The following is a 20,033-nucleotide window of genomic DNA, read 5'->3' as shown; positions in this document are numbered from 1 at the left end:
CTTGGTATTATTATTTAAAGTTGGTTGTGAAGTCTAATCACAGAATTAGATAGTTTAGAATGGAAGAAAAGGACATTTAAAAGCCCTTTTGTTAGCTTATTTATTCATTTATTTTTCCTTGTAATATTTCTGGCTACTCTTTTTAGGGTTCTATGGCAGAAAATAGTGTAATGCTAATAAGAGACCCATTAAAGAACATTGTCATTCCACCATGGATCTTTCAAGGATTAAAATATGGTACAGGATCTCCCATATTACAAACTTTTAAATTTCTATTCGAGGTCTTCTTTTCTATCAGTGTATGAATTGAGATGCCAAAGGCAGCATATAGAACATCAAAAAAGAAATGAAATGAAAGTTTTTAGACCTAGACATTGACCTAGTCCTGCATGAGCAAATTGGGTGGATTTACTCCTTTTTACATTAGTAACACTATGGTTTGAATATCAGTCCTTGAATGTGTTCTCATGTGGGCTCACATCCTAATTTCCAGTGCAAAAGCATTATTTTTGAAGATGCATTTGCTAGAAGCAGTCAGCAACTCCTGTTCTTTTTGCGGACATGTCATCCACTTTGGTAGTGCTTAAAATAAAGTACTCAGATAGAAGGCAAGTTGAAACAGACAACAAGCAATATAATACAAAATGTTATGAGTAAAGTGTGTTACTCAGATCCTTCTAAAATACACTTCCCCCTTTATTTTGAAGGCCATGGTATAGGCAACTTGGCTAATGGAACCAGTCTTTTCCTTTGATCATCAATAGGGTTATCTTTTCGGGAAACTAAGGCCCAGTTCAGATGACAGTTTTAGCTGAGACTGACATGAAAGAGAAAGGGACTGTTTAATTATTAGTTCCCTGAAAAGCATGTCTTTTTTTTCTCTTTAAATTAATAATTCTTCAGCTGAAACCAGAAGCATGAGTGCCATCAGATCTTTTAGGTGGGGAGGGGAGGAAATTCATTTGATCTTTATTTTTATTGTTTTACTCTGGGCAGTGTGCAGAATCTGGGTGCATGTGTCAGCTTTAAAGATGGCTAGAGCCTCCTGGCCCTGGGTGAAAGATTTTTATCAAATGAGAATTTCTAAAAATGTAATGTGGGTGCATTTATCTAACCTCCTAAGGCTTAAAGAAAGTTTGGGAAGGCATGTGGCAAGGAGTCTGGCGTGTAGTAGGTGCTCAATGAATGCTCAGAGCGATTGAATATAATGGATGGATGAGGGTAAGATTGCGAATGGGTTAGACTGGTTTCAGCAGCTGTTTTTCATTTCTCTGTGTGTCTATCTACATTTGAAAGGAGTAACAGGGACTACAGCAATTAACTACACACGTGCTGTACAATACAGTAGCCATGATCATGATGTGGCTATTGAGCACTGGAAATATGGCTAGATTAGGTTGAGATATGCAATCAGTGTATACACTGGAATTTTGAGGATTTAATATGAAAAAGGAATGCAAATAATATTTATATTGATTACATGTTGAGTAATAGTATTTTGGCGTATTCGAATCAAACGAACTACACTGATGTCTCACCTGTTTCTTTCTCCTGTTAAAATATGACGTCCTGCTTTTTAAATTTGATAAGCAGAAAATTTTAAATCATCTATGTGGGTCGCATTATCTTTAATCGCCAGCACGGGCCTAGACTTCAAAGATAAACATCTCTGCTTTTAAAGGGGAAATAGTTTCTCTGCTCCTCTTTCTCGTTGCAGACAATCTTTACTCCCTAAAATGTAACACTGACTCCCCCACACTCAGTCCGTCCCCGGGCCGGGCCGACGCGGGTTGGGGGCGGCGGGCGTGGAGCGAGGGGCGGGGGCGATGCTGCCAAACGTGCACCGCGGGCTTTGCGATGCTTCTCCCTCCTACACAGGAAATGGAAGAGAGGGCTGGGTATCCCGGCGCCCGCCTTCCCTCTTGGCGGGTGGAGGACCCGCCGGGGCAGGGCTCCGCGCCGGGGTCTGGGCTGGTTTTAGTAACGCTAGCGTTTTCCCCGCGCTTCTGTTCTGGAGCCCCGCCACTGCGGAGAAACTTTCGGCCTTTCCCCGGCACGCGATTTCCCGGCGTCTGGCTCTAAAAGGGAGGTGAAGTCAGGACGGGACAGGAACCTTGCGAGGCCGAACCTTCTGCATAGCCCGTCCATTAGCGCGCTCGGCTCGGGCGCCAAGTGCCGGCTGCGATGTTCTCGGGACACTGAAGGCTGAAGCGGTCTCTCTCCCTCAGGGATAAAGAGGGAGACTGAGAGTCCCCACCGGCGCCTGCACTAGGATGCGGGATTCGCCTGGGCGCACCCAGGGGCCTGCTTCGGTCCTGGCGGCGGTGGTGGCACTCTCTCAGACACCCAGCTTTGTTTCCTAGCCTTGCTGAAAGGGAAAGGGAAAGAAAAGGCCGTCGATCGCGAGGTCCAGCCTCTTCCTGTAACGAACCAGTTTCCTTCCTATTTCTCACTTCTTAGGTTCCTTCTGGGGTTTAGGCAAACGTGGGGCAGCTGGATTGCTGGGGGGAAACCTCAAGGCTCTTTCCCTCGGCAGCTCGGCTAGCTGCAGCGAGAACAGCAGTAGAGAAGGGGGAACCTGAGGTGGCCCCCCTCACCGCTTCGGGCTTCGCAGCCAGGGAACGGGGCCTGGAGATATAGCCTTAGCTTTGAGGGGAGAGCGGAGTGCTGAGTTCAGAGGCACGAAATTAAGGGAGAATGAAGGCCACGGAGGCAGTTCACCTCTCCCTTTTCCTCCTGCAATGTTTGGGATGGCAGATGTGTAAGGGGGATTTGTAGCGCCTTGGGCACCCAAAGACGTTTTTACTGCTCCTGCTTCGGAAAGGACATTCAATAATCTTTCATCTGCTTCTGCAGCAGAAGTTAGACCCCGCCTTGAAAAAAGCTGAAATCCCGCCCCCGAGGCTGATTGCAGACCTGTGCTCTCTGTGCAGGGGAAAAAGCACACGGTGTTGTGCAGGCACAGGGCAAAGTCTGATTGTACATCCACCTGGCCCTCAAAAGCCACTCAGTCTTTAGTGTATGGGGAGACATACACTTGCTAGATATAGATCTCATTAGCTTGCTTTGGATGGTAATGTTATTTTATCAGTCTCCACCTTCTTAGTCTCTCTCCAGCCCAGTAGAGGATGACTGGACCAGCAATAAGGGAACAACTTTTTGGAAAGTCAACTGTCTTGCTTTCCATGGTCACCTGCTCTCCTTTCCTCAGTTCTTACTAAAACTTAAAAACAATCAAAAATAAATAAACTTAAAAAACAAAATCAAACAACAATGAGAAAACCCCACAAATTTCAGACTCCAGGACAATGTTCTGACTTCATTTAGATGCCTTCTTGTCAAGATCTCATTTTAAAGTCTCCCCCATCATGCTTCCTCCTTCCCTTTACCCTGCTTATCTATTTACCATTTACTAGTTCATCTGTATGGAATAGGATGCTTCCACTTCTGGAGCACTGTAGTTTGGGGCCTAATTGATTCTGGTAATTAATTTGTTCTACCTGCTAGATCAGATGGAAATCCTATCCGTGCACCTAAGGATTAGCACTTGGCTTTCTAACGCCTCCTCTAATTATCTAATAGCATGGGTTGTGAGGACTCAGTCTCTATTAAAACACTTTTGCTATTAGCAGTAGTGATTGGAATTGTGCTGATGACTAGATTTCAATAAATTAGAGCTTAAAAATGGGGAGATGGAAGAGAAGAGGCTTCTTTTAATTTCCCTGAGTTTAACATCAATAATTAGAACAATTTTTGGAGATGCGAGCCAAAATTACCCCTGCTGTGTTGTGGATGATCACCTTAATTTTGGCAAATTGACTCCTGGGAAATAAATGTGACAGATTGGAAAAAGACAGAGGGAAAAAGGATTGGAGCGGAAGGGAAAGGAAAGGAAAGAGGCTAGGGAAAGGAACAAGAGAAAAGAAAAACAGTACAATTATTTGGGGTACTAGGGTTGAAAGGAGTGTAACAGCAGAAATAAACCATATGAGTGAAATGAGGAGGAAGTAATGGAAATTTCAGGGAAACTGGAGAATGGCATTAAAGGGTGGCTGTGGGCATATTTAAACTGATCAATTAACTTGAATAATCTAGACGTAAACATTCTCCCGCCTACTCCCTATAACTAAGTCAAGAATGTTAAGATCATTTTTACTTATCTCAATAATTCAGTCATCCCTCCCATCAATTTGAGATAAATCTAGCAACTCAAAATAGTGAGCAATTTTCTCTTGACTTCTCCCCTTCTCCTTTTCCCACCTATGATTGAAACTCTTAAAATCCCAGGCCCAAATGCCTGAATAAGTGCTTTATCTCTGTTGCTCTGGGTTTCTTTTAGTGTCTCTTCTCTAAGGAGGGAGAAGTTTGTTGGACAACAGAGATTTTTTTTTTTTTAGTTCTTTTTTTTTTAAACGACTGGGAACAAAGCAGCTCTTGCGGTGTGTGTGTGCGGGGCACTGGGCCGAAATTGAGGTCCAGAAGCCTCCTAGGAACCTGAACCCAGCGGGCTCTGCTCTCCTCAGCCTCGGCCAGGAATATTCAGCACCGCGGACAGATCCCCGCCCCGCCCCAAGCCCACCTCACCCTCCCCTCTGCCTCCGGCAGCCTCGCCATTGGCTCTCCCAGCTCCCCTCTCGAAGCTGCCAATTCTCCAACACATAGACCCAACCTACCCAGGATCTTGTCTTCTCGCCTTCCCAGCGCCCGGGATAGCCCAGGCCGAGGAGAGAGCAGTGAAGATCTAAGTCTCGGAGAGGGGTTGTCGGATCTCAGTTAGGCTTGCTGAGACTGCCTGCTTCAGACACTTTATCCCCGGCCTTCGCCCTGTGGCAGGCGCACCGCTCAAGATGAATCTCAACTTCACCTCCCCTCTACACCCAGCGTCTTCTCAGAGGCCCACATCCTTCTTCATCGAGGACATCCTGCTGCACAAGCCCAAGCCGCTGAGGGAAGTGGCCCCCGACCATTTCGCCAGCTCTTTGGCTTCTCGGGTGCCTCTACTAGACTATGGCTACCCCCTTATGCCCACACCCACCCTCCTGGCTCCTCATGCCCATCACCCTCTGCATAAGGGAGACCACCACCATCCTTATTTCCTTACCACCTCCGGTAAGTAACAGGGGCCTCAAGGTGCGGGGAGCAAGAGAGCAGGCCTTCTAGCACGGTACCTAAACCTGTGATAGAGCCAAGGAAAGGCCAGCTCTGGCTTGGTCGTTCCCCACTGCCCCCATGAGTGACAATAGAAGGTTGGAGGCATAGCTGAGAGCATGCAGAGCTCCCTTGAGGCATGCCAACCCATGGGGATAATTCATGGTCACTCTACACTTTTTATAATGGAGAGGCATCTGGCCAAGGGGCAGCCGGAAGTGCATGGGTTTGAATTATTATTGGAGGGCAGTGCTCAGTTCTACTGGTCATATTCCTGGCCACTTTGGCCCATGTCTTCATTCCAATTCTTCACTTCTCCCAGCTCCAGAAGATCCTTGACAGTCCCCTCCCATGGAACTGAACTCAACTTTCCAGTTCAGAAGCTGGAAACTCTGCCTAGCCAGCTTTCTTCTTCAAGGAGCTGAGCATTGGTGGATCCTTCAGAGGATAAAGAAGTGAATGAGGGTTGGGAGAATATGAGGGGAAAAGGGTTGGACTAGCCAGAATAAGGGCAGAAAGAATAAGAAACAAAGGAAGAGCAATGCATTTCCTTAACCCTCTTCACTCCTAATGTTTTAGCATTTAATTTAGATCTGAGGTTGGGCAGTCCTCCCCTGCCTCAGATGTCAGAGTTGCTGGAGCCGGGTACTGAAGTATTTTGATTTTTGCAACCTGGCAAGGGTAGGGATTAGCAAAGTGTGGTTGGGACCAGGAGATTCAGGGAATTATCTAACCCCCTCCCCATTTTTCTCTGAAAAGACACATCCATGTTTTCTTCTCTAGAATTTTCATTCCAGCCAGAATAATTTGTTTAGTTTAGATGCTGAGTAGTACAGAAGTGGAAACAATCTAGTCAGGGCAAGAGCTGGGGAAAGATAAGAGACAACCTGTGAAATGTGGGCACTGGAATCCAGGACAAAAGGGAAAACTCTTGGTGGAATGGCAAAACCCAGACTCTCAGGCACTGTGATGGAGAGAAGAATATAAAATTCACTTTGAGGTCCATATCTTCCATTTGTTTCCCACCATCTGACTGGCAATAGTTCCCTCTCAGCTGCACTGGCGTTGTCTCCATGTAGTAATGACCAGAGCCTGTGATACTGGAACTGTTTGCTTTGTGTTTTAATTCCCCCCACTTCTGGGATTGGCAGATATTTGATGTCTGCAGTAGCTTCTGTCTACTTGGTTCATCTCAGACACTGTAAACTTAGGAGGGTCAGAAAATGCAAGAGAAGTCTCCCCTGACACAACCAAGGAAAAGCGCTCCATCCTTCTGCTTTGCTGGCTTTGAAGACAGAGGGAAAGAACAAGAACCAGATAGAGAGCAGGTCTCCAGTGCAACCATGAACCTGACAAGGCAATGTGATAAGAGGGTGTCTGAGCTTCTCTGGATAAGAGTTTTGCTGTTTTCTTTGGTTGCAGGAGCGTGGGTGCACTCTTTATACTAGCTTCGTTATACAGCACTGAGTGTCATCAGTGATCTGGGTGGATACGGGTGGTACAGGTGGACGTCTCCCATACCATCTGATGTTTTCAAGAAAACTTTTCCAGGTGCAACAGACCACTAGGTGCGGGCAGACCCTACAGAAGTCTCTTTCCAAAGAGACACTTAAAAAAATTTTCCAGATCTGTTTTATAGTGCTATTTTCCGTTTTAGTTACTGTTTATTATTTATATTTCTAGATGGCCTTCTAGAAAAAGATCTCTAAGCGCTATTTTGCACTCCCCCTCCCACCCCCCCGTCCTGAATTCTTGTGAAAAAGGTGCCAGGAGCTTTGGGACAAGCAGGAGACTGGACTGGTGGAGGCCAGAGGCCAAGGGAAGCGCCGGGCACTAGAGGTGGGGAGTGGAGGAGAACAGAGGTTGCTTCCTGGCGATCTGGACTTGACTACCTGGCTATTCTTCTCTCTGCAGGGGTGCCAGTCCCGGCGCTGTTCCCGCACCCCCAGCACGCGGAGCTGCCTGGGAAACACTGCCGCCGCCGCAAAGCTCGTACAGTTTTTTCCGACTCGCAGCTCTCGGGTTTGGAGAAGAGGTTCGAGATCCAGCGCTACCTGTCCACGCCAGAGCGGGTGGAACTGGCCACTGCACTCAGCCTGTCGGAAACGCAGGTGGGCCGGAGGAGGAATGGGAATCCTTGATCTCTGCTTCACTAGTCTCTCCCCTTCGCTCTTAGCACTTCAGGAGTCACTGAGGAACTCTTGGAGTGGTAATGAGCCCGTCCCCCATTTTCCTAGGCTTTCCCCAAGATCATTACTAAAAAGTACGAATACCCCAACCTCACTACAGACTTTCCGAAAAGAAGTTTCTCCAGCGTAACTCTACGTGAAGAAAAATCTCCTCGGGTGATTTTGAGGGTTAAGAACTATTATTTCTAAGCCTTCTTTAGTCAACTTCAACTAAGTATGTAACCCGGGTCAGAGGTAAACTAGTAAGATAGACTAGACGGTTTCTTGTCTGAAGAAACCCACACAAGGAGATTTTTTTTTTTCCTTCTTATTTCAATCAATCTGTATCGCAGCAGCCAGACTTCACGTGCAGCCCCATCCAGCCCCAACACACACTGTAGTTTAAGCCTTTTCTCCCTATTCCCCTGTCCTGCGTGGCATAATTGTTTTCATTTAGCTCCAGGAGCTTTTCACCTGCAATCCCCAAACTCTTTCCTCTAACCCTCCTCTCTCATCTTCTGTGCCCGGAAAAGGAACTTGCGGTGAAATCATTAGAACTGCCAGGCCTGGGTCTGACTTCTCTCCGACGAAAACTAGCAAGTTCAGTTCCCATCTTTCTGTCCAGGTGTTGTACTGAACCAGGTATTTAGACATAAATATAAAATTCATATTTACATAAATTGAATGTAAAGAAGACTCGTCCACGCAGTACTATTAGTAATTAATAACAGTATTGATAATTACTAACAACAACATTTTGTTCCTCATTATTTTGGGACAGTTAATCCTGGGAGCCATAAGATGTTTTGATTCTCATTCAACCTAAGACCATAATTTGTGAGCACTTTATGTACTACTCAACCCAAGAGCGAAGCGGCCACTGTTCTTGGATAATTCGTCCATGGATTGCTGTCCCAAGCAGTCCGCTCAGATTAGTACGGGTCTGGAAGAATGACATGATTTTGTTTCTGTCTCTCCGAAATCAGGTAAAAACGTGGTTTCAGAATCGGCGGATGAAGCATAAAAAGCAGCTGAGGAAAAGTCAAGATGAGCCCAAAGCGCCAGACGGGCCTGAGAGCCCTGAAGGCAGTCCCCGTGGTTCAGAGGCTGCCGCCGCCGAGGCTCGGCTGAGCCTACCCGCGGGCCCCTTCGGGCTGACCGAACCAGAGGACGAGGTGGACATTGGGGACGAGGGGGAGCTCAGTTCCGGGCCGCAAGTGCTCTGAGTCGCCAGGTTGGGAAGGGGAGGCGGGAGAGGACACTGCCCCGCCAGACGCGCTTTTCTCCGGAACTGGAAGGCTAGGACTCGGGTCTTGCAGCGGGCGGTGGAGATCAGCTCCTGGAAGACCAACAAAACCCACCTGTCAACCCTGCAGCGGGTACGGAGCCAACTCCGCCCGGGGTTCGACCTCTCGCCCCTACCCGTCCCAGTCCTGTAAATTGCCGGGGGCGAGTGTGCGCCTGGGTTCTCTCATTCGTGCACCCCTAGTCTTCAGCGGCGGGGATCCCTCTACAGCGTCGCCGCCTCTCAGAACTTGGGCTTTCGGCTCTCTGATCCGGTGGGGAGAAGGTTTTCCTCCGCCGCAAATGCACAACTCCTCTCTCATTTCTCAGCCATTTGCCCCTAGATCTGTGATCCGGGTTTCGTGGTTTCCCCACCCGGACTCTGCCCTTTAAGCAATTCAGCTGGCAGCGGTATGGGACAAGGTGTCTGGGACCTTCTGCTCTGCAGGGATTCAGGCAGAATCACAACCTGATCCTTAAAAGGTTCGGTGCCAGAACAGACTCGCGCGCTGTTCCTCACCAACCACCCGCTCACATACTGTCCCCCTCACAGCACGTCTCTAATTCAAATACCTAGGTGACTCCCTCGGTCTCGGACGGCGCTTCCATCTCCTCCGGTCCCAATTCTCATCAAGAGCTCGCGAATCTGCGTCCTGGCACTCTTTCTGAGCTTGTGGTCCCCGGGCATGGATGTTTTTTAAGCTCTCCCTGCCCCATACAGAGCGGCGCTTGCGCGCCGGGAGAAACTTGGGCAGAGAAAAATTCGTGCTGCAATTTCTGCTTCCTGAACTTGTTGCGCTTCTGTCCCGCAACTCTTCCATGTCCCATGGGCTACTGATATTTTAAAAGTGAGTGTCCTCGGGTTGTGTGTGGAAATGCTCATTCTCAGTGCATTTTGGGGTATGCAGAGTTTTAGTAAGGTTAAGGATAATGGCCTAAGTTATAAGTTAATAGATTTATGACTAAGGCTAACGGGGTTCTGGGCGTGCACCTGTTTGGGGACTATTGAGATGGGGCGAGGATCTGATTGCCTTGCGCGTCATCCCTCTCTTTTTCCCCTGCGAGGTCTCCTATTCTCTTACTGGGCTTGCAGCCTCTTTAGATAATAATGGGCTAGCCGGGCAAAACTGGGAACGACCACGCGTTTCCGGGAACCGTTTTTTTTTACCTGGTCCTCCTACGCGCACGCCTTCTCCCCTCGGCCCTAGGCAATTTCCTATTCCCGGTAGAAGTGAACTTGGCTAGTAACCTTTCGTTAACAGATTTCTTCTCCCCACCCCGATTTTTCTGTTTTCAATCGTTTCATTAATGGTATCGAGTCCAACCTACATGGAAAAGTTCACCGTAAATGCCATTTTGTCGCTCCGAACCGCTGAAGGGACAGAGTCTCTTGATGTTTGGAATTTGAGATTTTGCTAATGAATTGTGACAACACTGTCATACTCAGTACACTTATCAAATACAGCAGCCGTGCTGGAGGCGACCTTGGCTTCCGATCTTCCTTTGGCTTCTGGTTGTATCTTTAGGTATGTGAACTCAGGAAGACTGGAAAAGAGTGTGGCTGATCGAGTTCTAAGGATGAATAATAATTATATAGACCACAAAGGTGTGAGCATGGGTTACTTTTAATCTTAAAGATCCTTTTAAGTCCAAGATCGCTGATCCTATGAATGTGGTAATAGGCTTAAAAAAAAAAAAAAACCAAAAAGTCTTTTTAAGAAAACATTATACAAGGCAAAGATGAGTGCCAGAGTGAAAGATTTACCCACTTTGTATCATTTAAGAGGCAAAACTACTGCTTCTAAAAACATAAACACGATAGTGTTCTGTAATCAACCCATGAACTTGTCACACATGATCAGCATTATTTTTCCCTTTCACAGATGAGGAAATTGAGGCTTGACACGTTGAAGGATTTATCCATGAACTGTGGGCTAACTAAGTGTTGGAAGGGGAAAACATCTCCTCTGACCCTCCTTCCCTTCTTTTCCCATGCATTTCATTGTCTTCTGGTAACAATGAATCAGTTGGCATTTTGCCTTTATCACTTGATAAGAACACTAATCTCATTTCTTTAGATTCTATTGATATGGCTATTAAAAGCAAATTCAGGCTTAGATTTCTTCTCTCCCTCTCTGTTCAGATAATGACAGGACCCTCTCTCTCTCTCTCTCTCTCTGTGTGTGTGTGTATTTTGCTGGGGACAAACTAGGGCCTCCTGCATACTAGCCAGGTGCTCTACCACTGAGCCATATCCCCAGCTTGACAGTACCATTTAAAGGATGATTTACCTACAGCAAATGCTTTACAATAAGACAAAAGACTTGGTTTGAGAGAGGAAATATGTGATTTGTGAATAAGAATGTCCTGGTAACCTGGAAGGGAAAGTAAATACACAAGAACACGGAACCAAGGGAAAAATACCAAATTCTTCTAATTCCAGGAAGAACAACTACAAATGGAATTTGAGAGGAATCTTTAAAGTGAGTAGAAATACTGTGTATTTGGGGAAGAGTGTGGTGTGCGTGTGTGCGTGTGTGTGTGTGTGTGTGTGTGTGTGTGTGTTTAAATTAGATGGTGAATAAAAACTCAAAAGTACCAGGCACTAATCTTTTCCTTCTCTGGTCTTCACAAGCAACCAGGGCTTATTCTGAGTCCATACAGAGCAGAATAAGTGTATTTCATAACCGTTTGTTTTGAAAAAGCAGGTGAATGGGAAACATTGTTAACATAAACACAGCTCTGCCTGACTGAAGGCAGAAGGAGTCCTGGAGCCCAGGTTTGATTCTTGAGAGCTAAGAATGGGAAGATGCTGAGCCCCTTTTATGGATGGCTGTTCCTGGCTGGAATGGATGGGAAGGGAAGAGTGCAGAAATGTAACACTAACACTGGCCGTGCTGACTAAGACACAGTCCCCTCATAAGAGAAAACAAAAACCCTGAGATTGGTGACACAAAACAACAGCAAGCTTCTCTCAGTCCCATCTCCCCTTCTTTTTTAATATAAGGGGTTAGTGATGATGGTAGAGGATAGACACAATTTAGTCTCAATTTAATGTAACATGACAGCACTTTTTGTTTTTGGCCTTCAATGTTGATCAAAGCCTCCATAGGCTGAAAAGGTATTTTGTCTGAATTACCCAGGCTTTTGCCTCAACTCAGTTTCACCTCATGGTGAAGATCTGACAAAACGATGTTCATTATGATATATTATAGGAAGACACATAAATCTGATTTTGGAGTGACAAACACATCTTCAAAAAGCTAAGGTAGGCAAGTCATCCCACATTGAATCACAAATGTAGTAATTTTTCCTCGTATTTGTCACTAATGTTCTGCTTCTGATGGACTTCATTTCATAGATTTTCAGAACAAGATTCTTGTTAATATTTCCATACACATAAGAACATAAGAAATGGAGCTGAGTATGGTGGCATATGCCTGTAATCCCAGTGACTTGGGATGCTGAGGTAGAGGGATTGCAAGATTGAGGCCATCCTGAGCAACCTAGTGAGACCCTGTTTCAAAATAAAAAATAAAATGAGCGGGTATGTAGCTCAGTAGTAGAGTGCCCCTGGGTTCAATCCCCAGTACTGCAAGGAAATTAAAACAAAACAAAACAAAACAAAACAAAGAACAAAAGAAATGGATAACATACCATCCAGCCCATTGTTAGCTGACAGTGACCCTAAGAAATGCTTAACTGGAATCCATGACACCACTTCAAGAAATAGAGAACTGACTTTCTTGGATGTATTTGATCAGTACAGATACAGAGACATGGAGAGGCAGAGCAAGCAGAAAGCTTTCTGGTGCTAAGAGAATTTGTGCAATAAACATATTTAGTTGAAGCGGTGACTACCTAGTCTTCCTGATTTGAATTCAATATACATGCAAAAATAATGAGTTAATTGGAATATGTTATATGTCATATTGATGTGTTTTTTTTTGCATCACATTTTTAAAAATTCATTTTTATTGTAAACAAATGGGATACATCTTGTTTCTCTGTACATGAAGTAGAGGCATATCGTTTGTGTAATCATACATTTACCTAGGGTATTAGTTTTTGATTCATTCTGTTATTTTTTTCTCCCCTCCCAACCCGTCTCACCCCCTCTTATGTTTGCATCACATTTTAAAGAGGATGTTGACAAGCTAAAATTCATCCAGTATACAGGAACCTGGATAGTAAAGAGTAGGGAGAACAACAAATAAAGGACTGTGAGCTTTTTAGCTTGGAGAAAAAAGACTTTGGGGAGGCGTGGGGAGGAGTTTAGCTATGGCAGCTGCATTTGAATGGCTGCAGGGCTAGTAAGTATCTAGGAGTATATCCAATCATGCTAAAGATGTTACTGTGGTTCCAGGGAAGAAGAGTTTGGAATAATATTTGAGTACCTCCTATAGGCCTGGTACTATGCTATCCAATAACAGAACAGGCTAAGTCCACAAAACACTGAGCACTTTTTCTACTACAAAAGTTTAAACAGAGGTTAGAAGGCAAAACTTAAGGGATTCCCTATTATACATTTTTCCACCATTGAAAGGTTGGACTAGATATCCTCTCCTGGTTTTTTTTTTTTTTTTTTTTTTTTTTTTAGTGTTGGGGATCAACCCAGGCAATTGGGTTGTACATACTAGGCAACTGCTCTACTGCTGAGCACACCCCTCCACTCCATATCACATGGTTCTTCTTAACCATTAAGAGCCCAGTAGTCTATTTTCTTTTTGTAGGAAAGGAACTTTAAATTCCAAGTTATTAAAATTATTTGTCATCTTACTAAGATCATACCAGTTCCTATACTAGTTTAAATAAATACATCCATAGCAATGAGAAGGATTAAGGAAATAGGAAAGGGAAGAAAAGAAATGACTCCTTAGTCTTCTTTATTCATTAAACAATTCCCAACCCTTCCTTGTAGAAAGCAAGTGAAAACAAAGTGATGTTCTGTCTGTTAGGTTAAGGACCGAGATAGAGTCAGGAGAAATTGTCAACATTAGAAGAGACATTTGACAAAGTCTCAGCCCTTTATTTTATACATACAAGAAGTAAAGTCGCAAATATAAAAGTAAGCCTTGTCAAAGTCACATAGACAGTGGCAGAACTAAGATCAGAAGCCAGTTTAATTTTCACACCTTACCAGTAACTCATGTTGTTGTAATAGGTTATGGTAGGGCTATTGTCATTATAGCACATAGAGAGGATTTTTCATAGTGATTTTGGTTGTAATATTTAAAAAAAATTGTTAGCTGAAAATTATCTAATAAAATCTTTGATCCACTCTTGAAAACCCTTCTGATTAAAAGCAATCTGAAATTGAATAAGCTCTTCTGGGAGATACTGAGTCCCTGTGACCTATGTCCATTCAAGACAGGCTGAATAACTACTTGCAGGGATGTTTCAGAAGATATTCCTGGACCCAACAGAATGAACCAGATCATTTTTAAGAGACCTTGAGTTTTTCCAGGCATGATGGTGCAGGCCTGTAATCCCAGTAACTTGGGAGACTGAGGCAGGAGGATTGCAATTTTGAGGGCAGCCTCAGTAACTTAGCAAGGCCCTAAGCAACTTAGCAAGACCCTGTCTCATAATAAAAAATAAAAAGGGCTGGGGATGTAGCTCAGTGGTTAAGTGTCCCTGGATTCAATACCCATTGCAAAAAAAAAAAAAAAAAAAAAAAAAAAAAAAATTGACCTCAAGTTTTATTCTAAAATGTTTGACTTAATCTCTTAATTACAGATGAGACAACTGAGAGAGAGATCGCCTATTAGTCTGGTGAGTTAGAGAATTAATACATTGAGAGGTCAGATTTAGGACTGAGATGAAAATTCAAAATGATTTTTTGTATTTTTTCCTCCATTGTATTTTATGGCTGTTATCCCCCTCCCCTAAGTTTTATTTACTCTTTCCTTCTCAGAATTCCTAGTGCACACCTCCAATCTACCTCCATGAGTCCATTCATAAGAACTCCATGAGTGTTCTCTTATCATTCCCTTTATAATATTGAAGAGCCACAGCTAGATTTGGCATAATAGTCATTAGCAAGATGGTTTGACTTAGTGGTCTAAATTCTAATCTTGGTTTTACCAATGATAATATTACTTTCCTTTCTTGACATTTGAAAAATGAGGAGAGTACCCAGTAAATCAGTTAAGAATGGCAAGGGGATGGAAGATAAGAGCTATGAAAGTACTTATGGTGAGGTCTTGGATGAAAAGAGATAGAGGGAGATAATGAATTATACTGGAGATCAGGAAATGTCAAATGATAAAGTCCTTAATGGCAAACTTCACAGGACTACAACTGTTGCTACTTGTTAACTAAAAGGCGAGTCTTGTGTCTCTTCACATCATTACAAAGAGGTTATTGCATCTCAAATAATTTTTTTTTTGTGGTACTGTGAATTGAACCCAGGGCCTCACACACACTAGGCAAGTGCTCTACCAATGAGTTACATCTCTAACCCTTAATTTCTTTTTCAATAGCTTCATCTTATTTTCTCTTGGACTAAGGGACGATTTGTAAGCCCTGAATGAAATAAGATCTGAAAGTTTTCACTAAGAATGTTTCATTAGGAATACTCAATTTTATACCCCTGGTTCTTATCCCACCTTCCTCCTGTCCCAGGTTTCTGTTATACCATTTGGTGACAGATATTATACTACATAGGGAAGAATATTAGAATTCAAATTCATAGAGACCTTTTTTTTTTTTTTTTTTTTGGTACCAGGAATTGAACCCAGGGGTGCTTAACCATGAGCCACATCCCCAGCCCTTTTTATGTTTTATTTTGAGATAGGGTGTCGCTGAGTTGCTTGGGGCCTTGCTAAGTTGCTGAGGCTGGCTTTGAACTTGAAATACTTCTGTTAGCTTCCTGAATCACTAGGATTATAGGTGTGCGCCACTGCACCTGGCCATAGAAATCCTCTTAAAATAACCCCCTTAAGTGACAAAAGAATTGCCTATGATTCCAATCTGGAATATGTCATGGGAAATGAAAATTTAGGTTTCCTTCTGAAGCTTTTTAAAGAAAATTTTAGCTTAATACCCTCCCACCGACTTTATGAATAAATCTTTGTGACAAGAATAAGTAAAAGAACTGTTTTGGAGATTAGCTGAACATTTCTTTTTTTTTTTTTTTTTTTTTTTTTTGTAGTTAACACATTTTATTTATTTTTTATTTTTATTTATTTATTTATTTTTTTATTGTAAACAAATGGGATACATGTTGTTTCTCTGTTTGTACATGGCGTAAAGGCATACCATTTGTGTAATCATAAATTTACAGAGAGTAATGTTGTTTGATTCATTCTGTTATTTTTTCCCTTCCCCCCACCCCTCCCACCCCTCTTTACCCTCTATACAGTACTTCCTTCCTCCATACTTGCCCCCCTCCCTAACCCTAACTCTAACCCTAACACTAACCCTTCCCTCCCCCCCATTATGTGTCATCCTCCACTTATTAGCGATATCATTCGTCCTTTGGCTTTTTGAGATTGGCTTATCTCACTTAGCATGATATTCTCCAATTTCATCCATTTGCCTGCAAATGCCATAATTTTATCATTCTTTATGGCTGAGTAATATTCCATTGTATATATATACCACAGCTTCTTTATCCACTCATCAATTGAAGGGCATCTAGGTTGGTTCCACAGTCTGGCTATTGTGAATTGAGCCGCTATGAACATTGATGTGGCTGTATCTCTGTAGTATGCTGATTTTAAGTCCTTTGGGTATAGGCCAAGGAGTGGGATAGCTGGGTCAAATGGAGGGTCCATTCTGAGTTTTCTAAGGAATCTCCACACTGCTTTCCAGAGTGGCTGCACTAATTTGCAGCCCCACCAGCAATGTATGAGTGTACCTTTCTCCCCACATCCTCGCCAACACCTGTTGTTGCTCGTATTCTTGATAATCGCCATTCTAATTGGGGTGAGATGGAATCTTAGGGTGGTTTTGATTTGCATTTCTCTTATTACTAGAGATGTTGAACATTTTTCCATATGTTTGTTGATTGCTTGTAGATGTTCTGTGAAGTGTCTATTCATTTCCTTAGCCCATTTGTCCACTGGATTATTTGAATTCTTGGAGTAGAGTTTTTGGAGTTCTTTATAGATTCTGGAGATTAGTGCTCTATCTGAAGTATGATTGGCAAAGATATTCTCCCACTCTGTAGGCTCTTTCTTTGCATTGCTGATAGTTTCCTTTGCTGAGAGAAAGCTTTTTAGTTTGAATCTATCCCAGTGGTTGATTCTAGCTTTTATTTCTTGTGCTATGGGAGTCCTGTTAAGGAAGTCTGATCCTAGACCAACAAGGTGAAGATTTGGACCTACTTTTTCTTCTATAATCTGCAGGGTCTCTGGTCTGATTCTGAGGTCCTTAATCCATTTTGAGTTGAGTTTCGTGCATGGTGAGAGATATGGGTTTAGTTTCATTCTGTTGCATATGGATTTCCAATTCTCCCAGCACCATTTGTTGAAGAGGCTATCTTTTCTCCATTGCATATTTTTGGCCCCTTTGTCTAGTATGAGAAAATTGTATTTATTTGGGTTTGTGTCCGTGTCCTCTATTCTGTACCATTGATCTACCTTTCTATTTTGGTACCAATACCATGCCGTTTTTGTTACTATTGCTTTGTAGTAGAGTTGAAGATCTGGTATTGCAATACCCCCTGTTTCACTCTTCCTGCTAAGGATTGCTTTAGCTATTCTGGGTTTCTTATTCTTCCAGATGAATTTCATAATTGCTTGCTCTATTTCTGTAAGGTACATCATTGGGATTTTAATTGGAATTGCATTGAATTTGTATAGCACTTTAGGTAGTATGGCCATTTTGACAATATTAATTCTTCCTATCCAAGAACATGGAAGATCTTTCCATCTTCTAAGGTTTTCTTTAATTTCTTTCTTTAGTATTGTATAGTTCTCATTGTAGAGGTCTTTCACCTCTTTTGTGAGATTGATTCCCAAGTATTTTATTTTTTTTTGAGGCTATTGTGAATGGGGTAGTTTTCCTAATTTCTCTTTCTGAAGATTCATCACTTATGTATAAAAATGCGTTGGATTTATGGGCATTGATCTTGTAACCTGCTGCTTTACTGAATTTACTTATGAGTTCTAAGAGTTTTCTGGTGGAATTTCCAGGTTCCTCTAAATATATAATCATGTCATCAGCGAACAGGGATAGTTTGAGTTCTTCTTTTCCAATTCGTATCCCTTTAATTTCTTTGGTTTGTCTAATTGCTCTGGCCAGAGTCTCAAGAACGATGTTGAATAGAAGTGGTGAAAGAGGGCATCCCTGCCTTGTTCCAGTTTTTAGGGGGAATGCTTTCAGTTTTTCACCATTTAGAATGATATTAGCCATGGGCTTAGCATAAATGGCCTTTACAATGTTAAGGAATGTTCCCACTATCCCTATTTTTTCTAGTGCTTTGAGCATGAAGGGGTGCTGTATTTTATCAAATGCTTTTTCTGCATCTATTGAAATAATCATGTGATTCTTGACTTTAAGTCTATTAATATGGTGAATTACGTTTATTGATTTCCTGATGTTGAACCAACCTTGCATCCCTGGGATGAAACCCACTTGATCATGGTGCACTATCTTTTTAATATGTTTTTGTATGCGATTTGCTAAAATTTTGTTGAGAATTTTTGCGTCGATGTTCATTAAGGATATTGGTCTGAAATTTTCTTTCCTTGATGAGTCTCTGTCTGGTTTAGGTATCAGTGTGATATTGGCTTCATAGAATGAGTTTGGGAGGGTTCCCTCCTCTTCTATTTTATGGAATACTTTGAGAAGTATTGGAATGAGCTCTTCTTTGAAGGTTTTGTAGAACTCGGCTGAGAACCCATCTGGTCCCGGACTTTTCTTTGTTGGTAGGCTTTTGATGACTTCTTCTATTTCAGTACTTGAAATTGGTCTATTTAAATTGTTTATGTCCTCCTCGTTCAGTTTAGGCAATTCATATGTCTCTAGAAACCTGTTGATGTCTTCGAAATTTTCTATTTTGTTGGAGTATAGATTTTCAAAATAGCTTCTAATTATGTTTTGTATTTCAATCCTGTCTGTTGTGATATTTCCTTGTTCATTCCGAATTTTAGTGATTTGGGTTTTCTCTCGTCTTCTCTTTGTTAGTGTGGCTAAAGGTTTATCAATTTTGTTTATTTTTTCGAAGAACCAACTATTTATTTTGTCAATTTTTTGTATTGTTTCTTTTGTTTCAATTTCATTGATTTCAGCTCTGAGTTTAACTATTTCCTGTCTTCTACTACTTTTGGTGCTGTTCTGTTCTTCTTTTTCTAGGGCTTTGAGCTGTAGTGTTAGGTCGTTTATTTGTTGAGTTTTACTTCTTTTATTAAATGCGCTCCATGAAATAAATTTCCCTCTAAGTACTGCTTTCATAGTGTCCCAGAGATTTTGATATGATGTTTCTTTGTTCTCATTTACCTCTAAGAATTTTTTAATTTCTTTCCTAATATCTTCTGTTATCCATTCATCATATAATAGCATATTGTTTAATCTCCAGATGTTGGAAAAGTTTCTGTGTTTTACTCTTTCATTTATTTCTAACTTCAATCCATTATGATCTGATAGAATACATGGTAGTGTCTCTATCTTCTTGTGTTTGCTAACATTAGCTTTGTGGCATAATATATGGTCTGTTTTAGAGAAGGATCCATGTGCTGCTGAGAAGAAAGTGTATTCACTCTTGGTTGGATGGTATATTCTATAAATGTCCGTTAAGTCTAAATTATTGATTGTGTTATTGAGATCTATGGTTTCTTTGTTCAATTTTTGTCTGGAAGATCTGTCCAGTGGTGAGAGAGGCGTGTTAAAATCACCTAGTATTATTGTGTTATGGTCTATTTGGTTTCTGAAATTGAGAAGGATTTGTTTGACATACATGGATGAGCCACTGTTTGGGGCATAGATGTTTATGATTGTTATATCTTGCTGATTTATGCTTCCCTTAAGCAGTATGAAATGACCTTCTTTATCCCTTCTGACTAACTTTGGCTTGAAGTCCACATTATCGGAAATGAGGATGGATACTCCAGCTTTTTTGCTGAGTCCATGTGCATGGTATGTTTTTCCCCATCCTTTCACCTTTAGTCTATGGGTATCTCTTTCTATGAGGTGAGTCTCTTGCAGGCAACATATTTTTGGATCTTTCTTTTTAATCCAATCTGCCAGTCTATGTCTTTTGATTGATGAATTCAGGCCATTAATATTCAGGGTTATTATAGAGATATGATTTGGTTTCCCGGTCATTTGGTTCATTTTTTAAATTTTATTTATTTATTTGTTTGACACAACTTGTTTCCTCCTTTATTTGACAATTCCTTTAGGATAATTCCTCCCTTTGCTGATTTGCTTCTTTGTTTTTCATCTCTTCCTCATGGAATATTTTGCTGAGAATGTTCTGTAATG

The 20,033-nt window shown here is 42.3% G+C and overlaps 1 protein-coding gene across 1 annotated transcript; it reads left to right on the top strand.

Annotated features, from left to right (window-relative positions):
• Positions 1-4,847: 4,847 nt before the first annotated feature.
• On the top strand, positions 4,848-8,542 carry BSX (brain specific homeobox; the record flags this gene model as incomplete). Its single annotated transcript, XM_079105336.1, has 3 exons — positions 4,848-5,109; positions 7,063-7,259; positions 8,303-8,542. 3 exons carry the CDS (start codon positions 4,848-4,850, stop codon positions 8,540-8,542), a joined length of 699 nt encoding a protein of 232 aa, XP_078961462.1.
• Between the last annotated feature and the right edge of the window lie 11,491 nt (positions 8,543-20,033).

This window comes from Sciurus vulgaris (genome assembly GCF_902686455.1).
Source record: "Sciurus vulgaris genome assembly, chromosome: 11".
NCBI classification, from domain to species: Eukaryota; Metazoa; Chordata; class Mammalia; order Rodentia; family Sciuridae; genus Sciurus; species Sciurus vulgaris.
This window is presented reverse-complemented; position numbering and strand designations above follow the sequence as displayed.